This window comes from Uloborus diversus, chromosome 8 (assembly GCF_026930045.1).
Source record: "Uloborus diversus isolate 005 chromosome 8, Udiv.v.3.1, whole genome shotgun sequence".
Taxonomy (NCBI): domain Eukaryota; kingdom Metazoa; phylum Arthropoda; class Arachnida; order Araneae; family Uloboridae; genus Uloborus; species Uloborus diversus.
The window spans coordinates 48,790,074-48,807,096 of NC_072738.1; the positions used below are offsets into that span (position 1 = coordinate 48,790,074).

Here is a 17,023-nt window from a genome sequence, read left to right on the forward strand (position 1 = left end):
AATTAAAGTAAGGATTTATTAAATTGAGTCAATACAGGATCCGCAGTTTAGAAATTGATGCAACTTTTTAAAATTTTCCTTGCAGCAGGTAAAAGTTGAGGTAATTCAGAGAAAAATCTGTAGTACCAAATTTTGGGGGGAAAAAATCCGAAAAAAAACTATAGTTCTATTGGTAATTTGTCTTAAGACAAAGTACTCATAGAATATTTTACAAATGTACTTTAAGATGTTCAGATTCCAACTTCAACGGTGTGTATAAAAAAATTCATGCACACCTCAGTCACAAAATATAATGTAAGTGTAGGAGACACTCGAGGATCGCCAGTTAATGTTATTTTACACTATTTAAAAAAAAAAAAATTGCCCTTAATTGTCTTTAGATTAAGCACCTAAAGAATTTTTTTTACTACTGTACGTTATAAATTATTAATGTGCCAGCAAAGTTCGAAAGACACTGGCAAAGATTATTGGACGAAGAGCCAAAATGGCCGTGGAGGTTCTTGACAATTTCGGGATATTCATATTCCAATGGCTGGTTGATAAACCTCTAGAGTATGGGTAGTTTAGTCCGGATATGCACTATCAAAAAGCATCAGCAGACAGCTGGTCGCTCGGCGCTTATTTTAGTCACGTGGTGCTGTCTATTAAAACACCTTCTTATCCAAAATAGCCCATTTGTCGTTTGGAAGTCATTTTTATTCCAGCGTAGTCGAGCATTTAAAGAATGCTTACGCTAAAACTCGATTAGATCTTGACAACAGCCTGAGTTTGGACTGCCAAGATTTTGGAAATAAATACCCGAAAGAAGAGAGATCAACTTCTAGAGGAATGTGGTAGTATTCTCTGTGATAGACCGAAAAGTGTTCGGAAAAAAAGCGAGATTCCATGCTTGAGCGACAGTTCCAGGATCTAATCACAAATTCGGAATGCATGGTTAAACAATCTGCTGAAGATCGCACGATTAGATTTGAAAATAATAAATTGAAGTGTGTGGAAGATAGTAAAGATCTAATTTTCGTGTTTGAGGGAACAACTTGTTGAATTTAAACTGCATGACAATTTTTTTCAAATTCTGTTGAAGTTGCATATTATTAAGTGCATTGCATTTCAAATTTGTGCACACTTTTGTGAGATTCAAATCATATTCAATTTTGTCGCGTTGTCTGCTTATCACTTTGCATGTGTTATTCCGTCCCATGTTGACAGAAGTCTGAATTTAATATGTGAGATCGGTGATTTTATCTGAAAAAAAATATAATCAGTGGGTGAAATCGTAATCATTAAGATTATTCAGTTTAAAAGAACAAAAAAAAAGTAAGTTCTGACATTATTTATTTGCATTATTAACTGTGCAATTTGGAAATTTTGAAATGTATTTGCTTTTAAAAACTTCGCGCTTTTAAGTAGGTACATTTTTTGTAATAAAAAAAATAAAGCTAAATCATAAAAATAATCGATTTTTTTATGAGATAATTAGAATTCAAAAGAAAAAAATAATATAGTTAATGTCCTTAATTTTAAAAAAAAGTCTGTTTTTTTTCTAAGACGTTTGCTTTGTTCTTATATTCTTATAATGATATCAATAATAGTCAAATAAAGATGTCACCGTTTTGAACTTCGAAACTTAGCAAAATATTTATTTTACTTGATACTCTTAAAGTTTTATCTTAAAAAAAAGTCGGAAAAAAGACTAATACTTTCACAGAATTAAATATTTAAGTTTACGTTTGCACCGGAATTTTTGACAAGCAAATGTTATAGATTTATTTTAAAAAATTACAAAGCAAAGCATTCTTTAAACATTTTCTTCAAGAATAAAGTACTCTTTTAACTTTGTGTAAGTACAATTATTATTATAACTTGTCTGTTTTTGATACTTCTTGAAGGTAGAACTTAAAATTTTATTCTATGCATTCTAAAATTATGTTCTCTACTTTTGTTATTTTATCTTACATTTTTAATGCTGTAAATAAAGCTTGCTTCATAAATTTAAATTGTAGACGAGATCAGGTGTGAAATAGTTAGATTTGAAGTAAATAAACTAATGTTTTCTCATTTACTTGCAATTTAGCAATCATTGAAAAATTTATTTCTTCTTGTAAATTTTTGCTAGTACTGATTTTTAAACTTACTTTGGTTCAATTAATCGAGTCCACTTAAATTTAGAACTTATACCTCACGGAAGAGCTTGTGTCCAATTAGTATGTATATTATCTATTAAGTAAATTACTGCAGCTATAACTCAAATGGAATGAAATTTAATTATGCGCAAATGAAAGATTTAATTTTAGTTTTATAACAGAAATATGAGTTGTACGACAGAACTAATCCATCAAATATTAAAGTAATTTAATTTATTTCTAGCAAATAATTCTTCAGGAAAAAAAAAAGCAGAAACATCGTAACGTTTTAAAATTTGAAAAATATCGGTATTGATATAATTCATCTGTTTTGGCGTTTCTTAAAGTTGGGAATGCAAATTATTTTCTTTTCGCTCTAAAATTATATACTAATTATTTAAGTGTAAAATAAGGTACTATTAATTATATTTCCTACTGATTTTATTGAATAACAGCCTTTATATGAAAGCGCTCAAAAACAGCTCATGTAATCGACGTATTCTTATAATGGAAAGATAGTCGGGAATTTCAAACGGAAAAATGCAATGGCATTTTAAATCTAAATTTAATACAATGAAATATAAAAATGTGTAATAATGACTGAACTAAGTTATAAAACAAGATCCAAAATTTCATACAATAAAACATAAAATTATGCAATAAAAATTTCAGTTGGTGATTTGTTTCTTGATTTTTTATTGGATTGCTAAACGAAAAAAAAAAAAAAAACATTTTAAGTTGCTTTTCTTTCCACGCACCATTTTTAAAACAAAAAGTTATTTAACCAATTTCCTTATAAGACTGTACTGTACCTCTCCCTTTTACTCTGTGTTGTATTATATAGTAAATTATTTCAATGTCTGAACTGTATTGTCTTAAAAAGAAATTCTCTGCGGATTTTATTGAAAATGCTTACAAGCAATTAAAGTAAAAATTATTCTAAAATAATTAACTTTCTCAAAGGATTTTACAAAGGAAAAAATTATGGAAGTATTAATTTCTACTATATGAAATGTGAAGAAGTTCAAGGTAATTTTCGGAAAATAGTCGATTTTTCAGCTGACTTTGAGTTTAATTTTAAAATTAGAAAAATACACATTAATAAATCAATAAAATCTTATTTTAGTTCAAAAATAAGTATTATTGGTTTAAAAAATATTTTGACTAAAAATTAAAATTATCTAAAGTAAATTGCAAAAACACTGCATAAAAAAATGAAGGGGTAAAGATAAGTATTAAAGTACGTAAATAAATAATGAATATGTTTAATTGAATAAAAATGTAAAATAAAAATGTAAAATTGTTTCTTAGTAATTTTATTAGTTTAAGACAAATTAGTTGAAAAAATTTTTACATTCTATTAAATTTGTATAAAAGAAGTGTATCTGAAAGATTATAAAATCGAGTACTAATACAAAACCGTGTAGTGGTAACTCTGTATGATTCGTTTTATTTTTATTTATTTTTTCAAAATAAACACGCATAAAGGAAGCAAAATGCTTTTTCTCCTCTAGTAGTTAAAAAAAAAAAAACTTGTGTGATTTTTTTCCCACACACCAAAAACAAATATTATAATTAAAATACTGTCGGGAAATAATATGATACGGTCTCATGAAATGAAGTATTGCGTTTCTCAACTTCCTTATTATTCAATAGTGAGAAAACACAAATGTTTATTCTAATGACAAAAGTACGAAGACAAGTTCAGTGCTTAGAACTTTTGCAGAAATGCCGCAAGAATATTTAAGATACCCAAACAATTCATATTCAGCCTTGTGTGAAATGCCAAACGACATTTACATAATTTGTGCACGCAACACTGAGGACGAAAGGAAATTCCTATGAAGAAAAAAAATTGCCTGGAAAAATTAAACGACGATGGACTCAATTCCGGAAATAATAGTTTTAAAAATAGATCTACGAAAGTTCTATACCAAACGATTAAATTCCTCAAAAAAAAATCTGTCTCGTGGATGGAGAAATATTTCCGACTTAATGTCTCCTTCATTTAAGGAGTGTTCTTTCAATTATTTTTTTCACAATTTCCCACTTTTTTCAATGTCGTTCCTTCTCTGTCCCTCACACTTTTTTGTGAGCAGGAAGATTTGCTCACTAGTAGCCACATAAGATAGCAACGGAGGAAACGCGGCGGAATTTCCTGTGACTTGATAAATAAAAAAAGAAATTTGGAGTTGTTCTTATTTTTTGCCTCTCTTCAATTCCCCTTTCGGTCTTTCTCTCGCTTTTTTCTTCTTTGTTATTTTGTCATCGAGAAAATGTCACGTCGTGGGATTCATGTCATTGGCCAAAGCGGAACGTGACGTCAGTGGTCATCGCCCAATGGAAACAGAAGAGCTGCAGTTTGCTCTTGCGAATCCATGATGCTATACAGCAGACAACGTGATAAGCGGCGTTTCGACCTGTTGCATTCTCTACGGCTGTAGAGAGTTATTTATATTTGTTTATAAACTGCTGCATTGAATTGGAATTGCACGAACTTAAATATTCCTCTGAATTTGAAATGATAATATCAAGAAAATTTCTCTGATTAAAAATACTTTGATTGCACAGAAGTGTGTTGAAAATAGAAACAGCATGTGAAATTGTGCGAGAGAAATAATTGTTGCAAAATCAACATTGATTTTTGAAGATGTATGGTAATGTTAAGTGATATTCAGCATTGAAATTTTATTAGTTTGTATCGATGGATTTACCATTGATATCTTGTTAAGTAATTTTGACTGATCATCAAAATAGTCGTATTTAAATAACTTATCAATTCATTTTCATATATTAAAAAAAAAACGTAATCGTGACATAAGATTATGTTTTATGTTACCAAAAAAAAAAGTTAAATACAGACAGCATCTGCGATGCATTCTGGAGTAACTAAACAGTGATCAATAATCCAACCCAAGGTCTTTGGGATGTTCGAAAAATGATAAGCTATTAACCTGTTGTCGCATCCAAACACAAAAGGGACTAATATTGACTGTCCACATTTCGAACAAAAGAACCAGGGCCTCCACCTGTTTGCATTCCTTTCAAAGATGTATGGTCTGATCTTGGAGAACCTTAGTCAATACATCATTAGTGTTTATGGTGAAGAGAAGTGGGAGGAGATTCGGAAGCTGGCGAACGTGACCAAAGGCGGTTTCACGACTCGACAGGTGTACAACGATTCTATGATCCCCAAGCTCACCGGTTCAGCCTGCCAGGTGAGTGGAGTTTCAGTTTCAGTTTCGATTTTCTTTCTTAAACGCATGGGCACATTTTCGCCCTTAACGAAAAAGGAGCAGGGGGTGCTTCCTGTTAAAAAGGCACTTTCTAAAAAGAATTTCGTAATAGCGTAGGTGTTTTTTAACTTTGTTTTTATTTATTTATTTCAATTATTATTATTTATTTACTTTATTTATTTTTTGTGTATATAACGTATACAAAATCAAAGTACTTTTCAATACTCAGTATTTCTTTACGAAATATGTGTTTCGGACTCAGAAAAGGTATTTCCTGATAGAAGGGCACTTAAGTTCAATTAAAAAGACATTTGCGAATACGAAATTCGTAGTAGAAAGGGTGCTTTTCAACATTTTTATTTTATTTATTTATTTTTTTTTAAAATTTGATAAGTATTCTTTATTCATGTTTTTGTATACCCCGTGCATACAAAAATATTTATTTGAATACTTATGAAAGAAAAAAATAAATTTTAACATTTGTATTTATTTATTTATTTATTTATTTGATAAGTATTTATGTTTTTGTATACCCCATGTATACAAAATACAAGTACGTTTTAATGTTCAGTGCTTCAGTAAAAGATAAGTATTTCGTAGTAATCGAAAATGGAGCATGGTGCTTCCTGATAAAAAGCACTTCAGTTCAATTTAAAGGGCACCTGCCAAAAAAAGTTTTGCAGTAGAGAAGGTACTTTTTAACTTACTTTTTATTTATTTATTTATTTTTACTTTATTTATTTTTTAATTTATTTAATTTTATTTTATTTATTTATTTATTATTACTTTTTTTTGCGTTTCAATGCCATGCTTTCGTGTAGTTTAGTCTTTCAAAAAATATTTGCTTTTGTGATCACTTTTTCTTTAAATTTCCAAGGGGCAAGGAGGGGGCATTGAGAAAAAGGGAAAGGCGTATCGAGGGTTGCTTTGAAAGGAGAAGGGCACAGCGCCCTCCTAAAAATTCCTGAGGCACACTACGTTTTCATTACATCTTCTGCGTCATAGCTGATGGAAATGTTTGAAATATTCTGTGATTGTTTTATTTTGTTTGAAACTTAGATTTTTTTTTAAATCAAAACAGTACAAACACATTTTAGAAAATTGCTTTTTTTGTGAAAGCTGATTATATTTCTCACTTGTTACGTCTTGCTCTTTTTTTTTATATTTATTGATGAACAATTAGTTAAATACAATAAAATTATGATGCGATATTGAACGATATTGTTTTATATTGATGCTATAATTACAAGATTTAGAATCTCTAATTATGTCTTTGTGGGTTGGCAAACCTGGAGTTTGATCATAATTGTCACTTATTACGTCTTGCATTTTTTTATTATTGATTTTGATGAATGTATTAATAATTAAAATAAAATTAGAATACAGTTTTACACGATATTGTTTTACGTTGATACTATAAATCCAGAACATAGAATTCCTAACTATATGCATTTGAAGGTTGGCAAAACTTGAGTTTGCTCACATTTGTCACTTATTACGTCTTGAAGGGTTTTTTTCCCTCTTGATTTTGATAAATAAATAAACTAATAAAATAAAATTATGGTTCAATATTACACGATATTGATTTACATTGACGCAATAATTACAGGATTTAGAATCCCTAACTATGTATTTGTATGTTGGAAAAACAGGAGTTTGCCCACATCTGTCTCTCCTTACGTCTTATACTTTTTTCTTTCTCTTTTTTCTAAATCACCGTATTTTTCAGTTATCTTTTTTTGATATTGTGTTTTTCTAAAATTTATACACTTAATACATGCTGCTATAAAGTGTTTTTTTTAATTTAATGGTCATTGTAAATGATAATTTTATGTTATACGTTTTTACTTTTTCTTTTTCTTACAAAAAGGAAGACAAAAATATACAGTGGAAACTACTTTTTTCACCATTTTTACCAGTTCGTGATGATGAAAAAAAGTTTGAGAAAGCTTTGGTCTAGTTCAAAAAGAACCATTTTATTCCTACTTCATTGATTAAAGTGTTCTTAGTGTAGTAAATAATTTTACTTATCTAAGCAATGTTATTTTTCCAGTATAGTTAATTAAGTCCAGTTTTAAATTACTTACAATATTTTAAACAATTTTTTTTACGATCTGTCATTCTTATTAAATATACAGCAATTAAATGACAACAAATATAAAATAGGTTTTGTGATGTAAATTTTGACCATCTATGCTACGCTATTTTAAGTGCCAGTTTAATTTTTGTTTAATTTAAATAACGAAAAACTAACTCTTAAAAAATATTATTTATAATATTATTAGTTAAGAATATTTGTTCATTTTAATCTATGTGCTTTTCAAATCATGCCCAGCTTTTTCTGCTTTGTTTAATAAACGAAAATTATATTATATTATAATAATCAAAAATTTATCATGAATTGATTCCAGAAATGAAATTGATTAATTATTTTAAATACAAGTTTAAAAAGAGTTAAAAACCAATGGATGAAAAATTCCTTTTTTTTTTTCTTTAACATTGCTAAAAATAATTAAAAATATTATTCTTCCTTTTAATTATTGTATGCTTAGATTCAAGTTAATTATTTTTACTAACTGACAATTACAACAATTGCAATTTCTTTGTGAAAAGTAAAATCTACAGTAATTGATTTTTTAATCCTTAATTTGACTATCGCTGCTATAAATTTAAAAACCAAATTAAAAATTTGCAAATAGGACATTTTTCAAGCAAAATAATTAAATTTTTTAATTGATTTTTAGTTTTACGATTTTTTTTACAATAACTACAATAGTAACCAAGGCTGATTTCCAATTCAACATGGCCACTGGAAAATTCGATGATAAAAACTAATGCTAAACTTTGTAAATGTAAATAAATGAAATTAGTTTAATTTAATTACACAAAAATATTTTGATTCGTTAATTATCAGGTTACAGTTTGTCCGCACTCCTGATTTCGTTAACAATAACTGAGGATTCGAGAGAAAAAAGTGATTAAAAAGCCTTCAGAACACTAAAAGGCAAAAAATGTATTATTTAATTTTTTGTAATATTATTGTTATTATCATCATTATCATTATTGTAATTATAGTTATTTTCATTAAATTATTAATACAATCCTTAATAATACTTATTGGTATTGGATTAGTAATAAGAGTAATGAAAATAAAAAAAATATTAGAAATGCAAATAAAACAACCGCTACTACTATTATGATCATCATCATTTTTATGATTATAATGATGATATTTTAATATTGTATCAATTATTATTTATCGCATTTTTTTTTTCCTTTTTGTAAAGTTTTATAAAAGCTGTTTGAATCAAGCAATACTCACGCGTTATACTGTTAATATTACAGACTGTAGTTGTGATTCCTGTTAAAAAATAAAATAGAAACTTGTTTCGCTATTTTAATAAATGAGTTTCTATGAATGATTTGTTAAATAAATTATTGTAAACATTTTAAAAGTGGTTAGTTAATTTGATAACTTTTGTAATAACAACATTAATTGATTTATATAAAAAATGGTTGAAAGAAATACACTACGTAACAAAAAGTATGCCGAGTTGTCGTTAAAAAGAACATTTCAATTGTTTGGTAAAAAGAAGAATAAAATTTAACTTATTGCTTATCAAATCGTTACTGTAACTGATGGTTATTCTTCCGTGCTTAGCACAAAAATCGTATCTGCACTTTTTATCAAAATTGAGTTACGGCCACCAAGTAATTCTTTGTCTCATATTTTAGCTAAATACAATGTTTTTGGGTCATTTGCGAATAGGAAATATGTTTTTAAAAAATCTGAAAAAGTTGCATCTGTATCAAATACATGGATACGCACAACTTTTAACAGCAATTTCACATTTTGAACTCAGATGCAGATACGACTTCTGCGCTTTGCACGGCAATATTTTCTACTCTAAAACAGAATTATAAAAAAAATTTATCTTATATCAGACCTAAACGTTATTAGAAAACAATAGTTTCATTAAATTATATTTTTAAAAAAAAACTGATTTTTCAATAATCATTCTTCATAGAAGTAATGACTTTTATGATGTTAATTTCTATTCAAAATGCATTAGAAAATTTTGATAGCATTTAAATAATTATTTTTTTCTTAAGGTTTAAAATAGCATTTTATTCATTTGTGTACTACAATGATGATAGTAAAAATTTAAGAACCGATTCGAAAACAAAATAACAATCGCAAATAGCAAGCTATTTTTTTTTTTTTTTTTGTTGTCCTTGTTGTCGTGTGCCAGCTAGGCTGGAAATTTGGGGTGCGCTTCTTCACTTCTCCAACTGTACCGGAATTTGTTGTGAAGTCCGACTTCCGCAGTACACACATGCCATAAGGACCCGTTTATAGGGTAGGCAACCATTCACAGCATAACAACACATTCATATAAAACGAGTTGATGTGCGCCTCACATGACTTCCTTTTACTCCAATTAATGCCTTTTTACCATTATTGGTAATTTTAAAGTGATTCAATCATAGACTAATAATAAGAGTAGACCGAGCTATGGCAACCCTTTTGCTGCTCATAAACCAAACCATGTGACTGGTGGATATCCCAGCAACAGCGGGCGTTAATCGTAGCAGACGATCAACGCCACCGCGAAATAAAATAAATAGAATTGATGGAACACGGAAGAATGATCTTTTATGGAGTCCGATTTGTAAATTTGTTATTCCAAGTTGTAAATATTTTGTTAATATAGTGAGTTTTTCGTTTAGATAGTATTGTGCATTTTCTTTAGTCAATTTCAATAACTCTCTAAGCAATAAAAGATGCAAGCGACCAATAGGAATCAGCAAACAATAAGATTTTTACCTACAGTTTCAATTTAAGATACCGATTAGTACATTTTTGCGTTAACGCAAAACGTTTACGCCATTTCGTTCACGCCAACGCTGACAGCTCCAAATGAAATAAAAGTTACCGAAAACTGATCAAAAACTATTACTAATGTCAAAATAATGCATAACTAAAAGAAAAACAGTTCAATCTCTGCACCTGGAAGTTTTTTTTAAATGAAAACACATAGTCTTAAAATACATGTCGAGTGCCAATCTATAGATAATGCTGCCATCTAGCAACCATGGTGCCAAAGTCTTCGCCAAGCCCTTCCACTAGTCACATGATACATCTATGAACCAATTTTCTTTATCAGCAAGAATGAGAAAGCTCGGTCTACTCTTATTATTAGTCTATGGATTCAATAGTTTACTCTCTAAATATCACCAGCAGTGGCCAAATTAAAACCAGATTGAAAAAAAATCCCCAAATTTGTAGCCAAATTGGTGACAAAACTTGGCAACCAAAAGACTTGCGATATATCGCCAAGTGTCCGACAAATTATAACACAACTTGAGTTAACATCGAAATTAACAATGATTCCCCCCCCAAAGGGGCAAAAGACCCCCTTAGAAACACCCGAATGCAACCAAAAGGGGAGGTGCACAACTAACCCCACTAGGAGTCTACGTACCAAATTTCAACTTTCTAGGACATACCGTTCTTGAGTTATGCGTCATACATACGCACATCCGCACATATATGCACATACATATATACGTACATACAGACGTCACGAAAAAACTCGTTGTAACTAACTCGGGAATCGTCAAAATGGATATCTCGCGTGTCTATACGCTCTTAGGCACTTATCCACGTGTAGTCGAGTCTAAAAAAAACTCAACATTCATGGGGGGGTGAGCAAAATGGAAATTAAGGTCGATTTTTGAGTGAAATTTTTTTTCGCGAATACAATACTTCCTTTTTTGTAAAGGAAAGTAAAAGGACAGGAGAGAGAAAGTATGCCTATGCCGGGATTCGAACCAGGACATCCCTGTGGCAGTCAGATTTCTCTGACCAATAGACAAGGCAGGCGGCAGCAAACTCTTTTTATTAACATAGAAAAAAATTAATATTTTTGATGAATTTTAGTTTTTTAGATTTTTTCTTAATTATACAACTAATTACTAGTTTAATAAATATTTTTCATGAAGGTTTAAAACAGCATTTTATATATTAATGTACTACAATGACGATGGTAAAAAATTTGAACACGAAGAATCGATTGAAAAACTAAATAAATCGCAAATAGGAAATTTTTTTTGTTAACATTGAAAAAAAATCACATTTTTGTTGATTTTAGGTTTTAAAGTTTTTTCTAAATTATACAACTAATTAATATTAATTATTACAGTGCAATAGTGCTTAAAAATGATTGTTTTTCAATTGTTGCACAATAAATGTTTTGCAGAATTGTTCGTAGGTAATAAATGCATTCATTCATAAAAATATTTTGATTATTTTTAATTACAAGTTTAAGCAGTGATGATCTCAGCGATGCGGAGTTGATGAGATATTGAAAGAAAGATAAATCTGGATAATAAGGGGAGAAGTATCGTAAAAATATAATTTCGCAGTAAAGATGTCTACTGCTATTATCATTAATTTATAGATTATTTCGGTGGAATCTTTTATGCTATTACGCTGTCAAGCAATTACGATTCATGGGCTAATAATTGCGGAGTTGGGAGGAGGTTAATAAATTTTGCACCAAGACAAAAAAAAAAGTAAATAAACAAATACTTAGTTTGTTAGATTAACGGGCAATTATCCTCGATTTCAAAGTTCTGTTATCGATCATTTCAAACTTATAATGAAGTTTTAATAAATATAAATGATGGTAGCTGTAGACGAAAAAACTTTGTAGCAAGAAATGTTTAACGGTTTTTTAAATAATAATATTACTCATTAATGTGACTATTGACTTTTAAGTAGTAATTTCAATTATACATAATCTGATGTTGACACCATATCAATTCTTTGTACGTCCGTTAAATGATTGATAGTTTTAATGGCTGGAATACGATATCGTTGAAATTAGAAAACTGAAATATTTCGTGACAAAATGTTTTTTAACGGTATACAGCAAAGCAATAAAAAGCTATTGGAAAATCTTTGTCATGATAAAATGTACTACTTTTTTCTTTTCTTTTTCTAAGAAAATCTCGAAAGTAATAATTTTTAGGAATTTCTTACAATTTTCCAAAATATATTTTTTTTTCTTTTTCTTTTTCATTCAAAGGAAATATTTTAAAACTTTTATTATTTATTTTTTCTGAATATGTATTAAAAGTAATTTTACTAACGTGAAATTTTTTCGAATATTTAAGGAATCTATGATTTAATTTTAAATTCTAAGTTTCAATTTAAAAAGGGGTTTTATGTTAAAAATATATTGCTATTCCAAAAAGTGGAAATTAATTCGCTACGATGTCAATAGAGCTCTTTTTAAAACTAAATTCATAACATCACAAGCTTTCTACAATTTATTATATTACTTAGATTTTTACAATGCGGAACGAAAGCTTTTAATGACTTTAAATCATCATCTAGAGTATTTTCCACACAACAATAACATAATTACTGATCTGTACGTTTAGCTGTACACAGCGCTTTCAAATTATTTTGAAAAAAAAAGTAGAAAAAACAGTTTATAACTTTTTCAGTAGAGTGCAGCTTTTAACTTTCTGCAGTTTCTTTTGAATTCAGATATGTTAAACATTTAAAGAGGTTCAAAGTTGTCACGCATGGTACTTAGTTACTATAAATGACTGTATATACAGGGTGTTCCGTTTTAAGCTGCAAGACCTTTATTTTCGCAACCGTTTTTCCTAGATGTATTCATCCGATTGCAAAAATGTTCAAAATCAGATGCAGAGTTAGAATATTGAACGTTTGAAGCAAAATTAAAATGAGTCAAAAATTCAAAATTTAACTTTTTATACCGGCCCTAGGTGCCCTAACTAATACATCGAGAAATAATCTCCATTGAAAAATATTACTCACACAAAAAACTCCACTTTTGTACAAAACTCAAGGAGATATTCCATTTCAAAGTTTTAAGGGGTTATACAGAAGATGAGATTGGAACTTATCGTCCTTTCAGAAGAATGACAGGTCGTCAATGTAAGAAAAACAAGGTATTTATATTTTTCATTGCTATTCAAAAATAAATGCAAATGTTATGCCGTGATACGCAAAAACACACTACAAACCTCGAACAATTTGAAAAACTACACTCCTGCACACATATAATTTTAAACACTTGTTAACCGCTATATTTCCCCCCAAAAGTGTTATTGACGGCGAGTGAAAGGTGGTTTAAGTCACAAAGCGCTGCGCTTCATATCTTGATGAATATTGGTCATACTAATTTCAAACTTTTTTGTGTTGGAATTATTTTTCAATGGAGATTATTTCCCTAAATATAAATTAGGGGCCCTGGGGCCTGTATAAAAATTTTACTAAGATAACTTCAAACAAAAAATCTTGAGCAATTCTCAAGTAATGGTAGTACCAATCCTACCTCTTGGCCAAACTTTCGGAGCAATGAGCCAGTTTGTATTTCTGTAGTGACAACTTTTTGTTTTAGCAGTTGTATTATATAATTTTGTCTTCTTTACGTGGAAACATATTTTAAACTAACTTATATGCTAAACTTAATGATTTTAAACCATAATATGAGTATTTAAGTAAATTTATGTCACTGTTTCCACTCCTTTACTAAAGGAGGAATTTTTATATTTGCAAGTTAGTTTTAAGGTAGATGATGAGACACTTGTGAACACAACATCTAGGGCACATGTGAACGCTTCCCATACCCTCTTCGTAATAATAATACTAGTGTAGGATATTATAAGCGTCAACAAAAATGTGTGAATATTTAAAGTTCTTTTTTTTTCTGTTATAAGTTTGTAAATTGAATCTTAAATACTATCATTGTTATTAAACATCTATTTATTTTTATTATATACTAGTCCCGACCTAGTTCGAGTTAAAAAACTATCTATCTTAAATGAATATTATAAAGGTACTATTTAATTTGAAAATTTATAGTCAGAAATAATTTTTTCTTTCACTTTTATGAGGTTTGAAACAAATTGATCCCTCATTTCCAGATCAAAAGAGACCAACATATTATTCCCACTGAACAATACAATCTTCCCGTATGTAACGTTGGCCTACGTATCGTATAAATGTACGTTTACCGATGGTAATAGCATACGAAATTTTCATTGGATATTGTAATCACTTAAATTCGAAAAGAAAATATACGGGGACCATGGGGATGCAAGGATTATGAGCCAACTGATACGCTGCTGGTGCTGTAAGAGCAATACTCGAAATCCTATTATTCCGTAGTTAATTTCATTGGGATTGAATTCCATTGAACAGAATAGACAAATTAAATTTACGCAATAAAATTATCAGGATATCGCCTTTAATTTTAGAAGCATGAAGAGAAGTCCAGAGGAGTACCCTATTAAAGAAATTCTCCCAATTGCTCGTTTTCTTGTTAAAAATATGGATTCTTTCTGGAGGAGATATTCAAAGTAGTTTAAATGTGAAATGGTCAGTTTTTGTACCTCTAATTAAAGTCCCCGCAGTTCCGTAAAAAAACATCACAGAAGCCTGTTGGTTGATTTTTGATAGTGTTGAATTTATTTATTTATTCCAGTTCCACCGGGTATACCGATCAACATTAATGTACGTTCCTAGTTTTCATGTACCAATCATGTTTTAATACGCAGAATTTTTTTGTTGATTCACTGCGGCGTTGGCAAACAAAAGTCCCCTGTTGAGTGTCCGCTTCATTCACAAATTTTGCGTTTAATTTTTATATCGCTTGACATTGAACGACAATCAACGTACTTCTGCTGACGCTCTCCTTGCAATATGTCGTCGAAGAGATCTTTTTTAAATGTTTGCCATACAGCAATAGTGTTTAAAAGTTGACATAAAAGTTAAAATAGTTGTAAACAAACTAAATGTACTTTTTGAATGCTTGCAAAATTACGACTTTCAAAAACACGGATTATTATCACCTATCTACGCTAATAGAATTCAAAAACTAATTTTCCCGAAGCGAATCGCAGATATATTTCATTTAATTAAATTTGATGCGCAATATTATGTCACTCTAAACGGTTTTCAATATCCTAGGCTAATAGAATGCTACAAACCCGATCTTCTGCAGCCTCAAATACATTAAAAAGTTTTGTGGTTCTTCTGCTGGCATCGTGATATATGCAGAGCAATCGGGTTTTAATTTTACGTGTATAAGAACAAAACAGTACGATACATAAACTGGTAGCGAAGAGAACTTATTAGTTTTAAAAAATAGTATAAAGACATATATGCATAATTTATAGCCTATGTGACTCAGTACGATTGCACCTTTCACACAGTGAAGGAATTTTTCAAATAGGTTCAGTGGTTCCGAAGATTACCTCGAACATATAAACACAGAAAAATCCGCTCGCTCTCTCTCTTTATAATATTAGTATAGATTTATTATTATTATTTTTTGTTATTAAATAGTTGGTCAACAATTTACATTATACTTACAGCATAAAAAGGCTCAAAATATTTTAACTTAATTGGAAACTGAAGTTTAAAATTATTTAAAAATTCATTCCCACTCTCTGTATAAAGCTTTGAAGTAATATATAATAAGATTAATCTTTATATAGCAAAATATTCTTTGTACCATGCAGTCTTATAAGTTCTTTTCGTATCTATTCAGTGATTAGAACAAGATGCGAGACTTTGAAATTTGACAATGAGCAGAGTTATATATTTGTGAAAAAATATTTTCTTGATGGCTACTGTCCAATTTAAACTGACACGATATAGGTTACGAATCCTTCAATGTAAATTTATAGACGTAAATGTTTCTCATTCAAGAGTTTTTCTTTGAAATATGATGCTTTTTTACTCGTGTTCATATGAGGCAGTGAGAAGCAATGGGATGTAAGTGGCAAAATTAAAAATTTGGAGATAACCAGTACACATGGTAGGTGAACCTCCTCTGTCTTGGGGCAAGAGGTGGTACTAGTAGCCCTAGTTGTTGCTACACAGCATGATTTAGAAAAAAAATCAATGAAAGCTTACCTAGGCTGTCATCTTTAAACGCGCTTTACGCAAAACTTGAAAATGTCCACTTACATCTCTCACTGTAAAAAAATTCCGAAACGTTACTGGTTATTTCCGTGGAACGTTTCGTGATTTCAGAGGTTTTCACCTATTTCCCCAAAAAATCAAGTATCTTTGCAAAAAAAATTTCCTGAATTCCTGAAAGATGCACGAATGCAGACCTTGCACTGGTGTGAAAAATATTTTTTGCTACCAGTTTAAATATTGACGGAGCGTGTTTATTAAGTGTATCGGCTTTAGAATGTATATGGCCCGTCCGGATTGACTAAGCTTCCAATGGGAGCAAATAAGTCACTGGATAGCTACAGTTTGCGAGCAGGTATTGCAGGCAAGGAATATGCTTGGTTCTTGCTTGCAATTTTCGCGTAGCTTGGCCGGGGTTGCTCGAATATTTCTGGAGCCTTCTTGGTAAATCAGGAAGGTTCTAATCAATTAAGTTAAACCTATTTAATTTTTCTAGAAAGTTCAGGACTGGTTTTAATAGGGGAGATTTCTTAATATTTCAGAAAGGTTACTGACTTTTATCAGAAAACGTTCCTGGGTTTTGTGAGACATGTTACTGACTGAAATTGGGCACATCAGCTGCCTATTATTTTCCAGGAACGTTTCTGAATCGTTTTTACAGTGCTTTACTTCTCAGTGTCTCATATGTGACCCAG

General features: G+C 29.9%; 1 protein-coding gene across 1 annotated transcript in view; it reads left to right on the forward strand.

The window, feature by feature from the left end:
* The first annotated feature begins 5,170 nt into the window (after positions 1-5,170).
* LOC129228351 (soluble guanylate cyclase 88E-like) overlaps positions 5,171-17,023 on the forward strand; it is a 173,237-nt gene continuing 161,384 nt past the window's right edge. The window contains exon 1 of the mRNA XM_054863030.1: positions 5,171-5,338. Within this exon, the coding sequence (XP_054719005.1) occupies positions 5,171-5,338 (168 nt within the window). The remainder of the gene's footprint in view (positions 5,339-17,023) is intronic.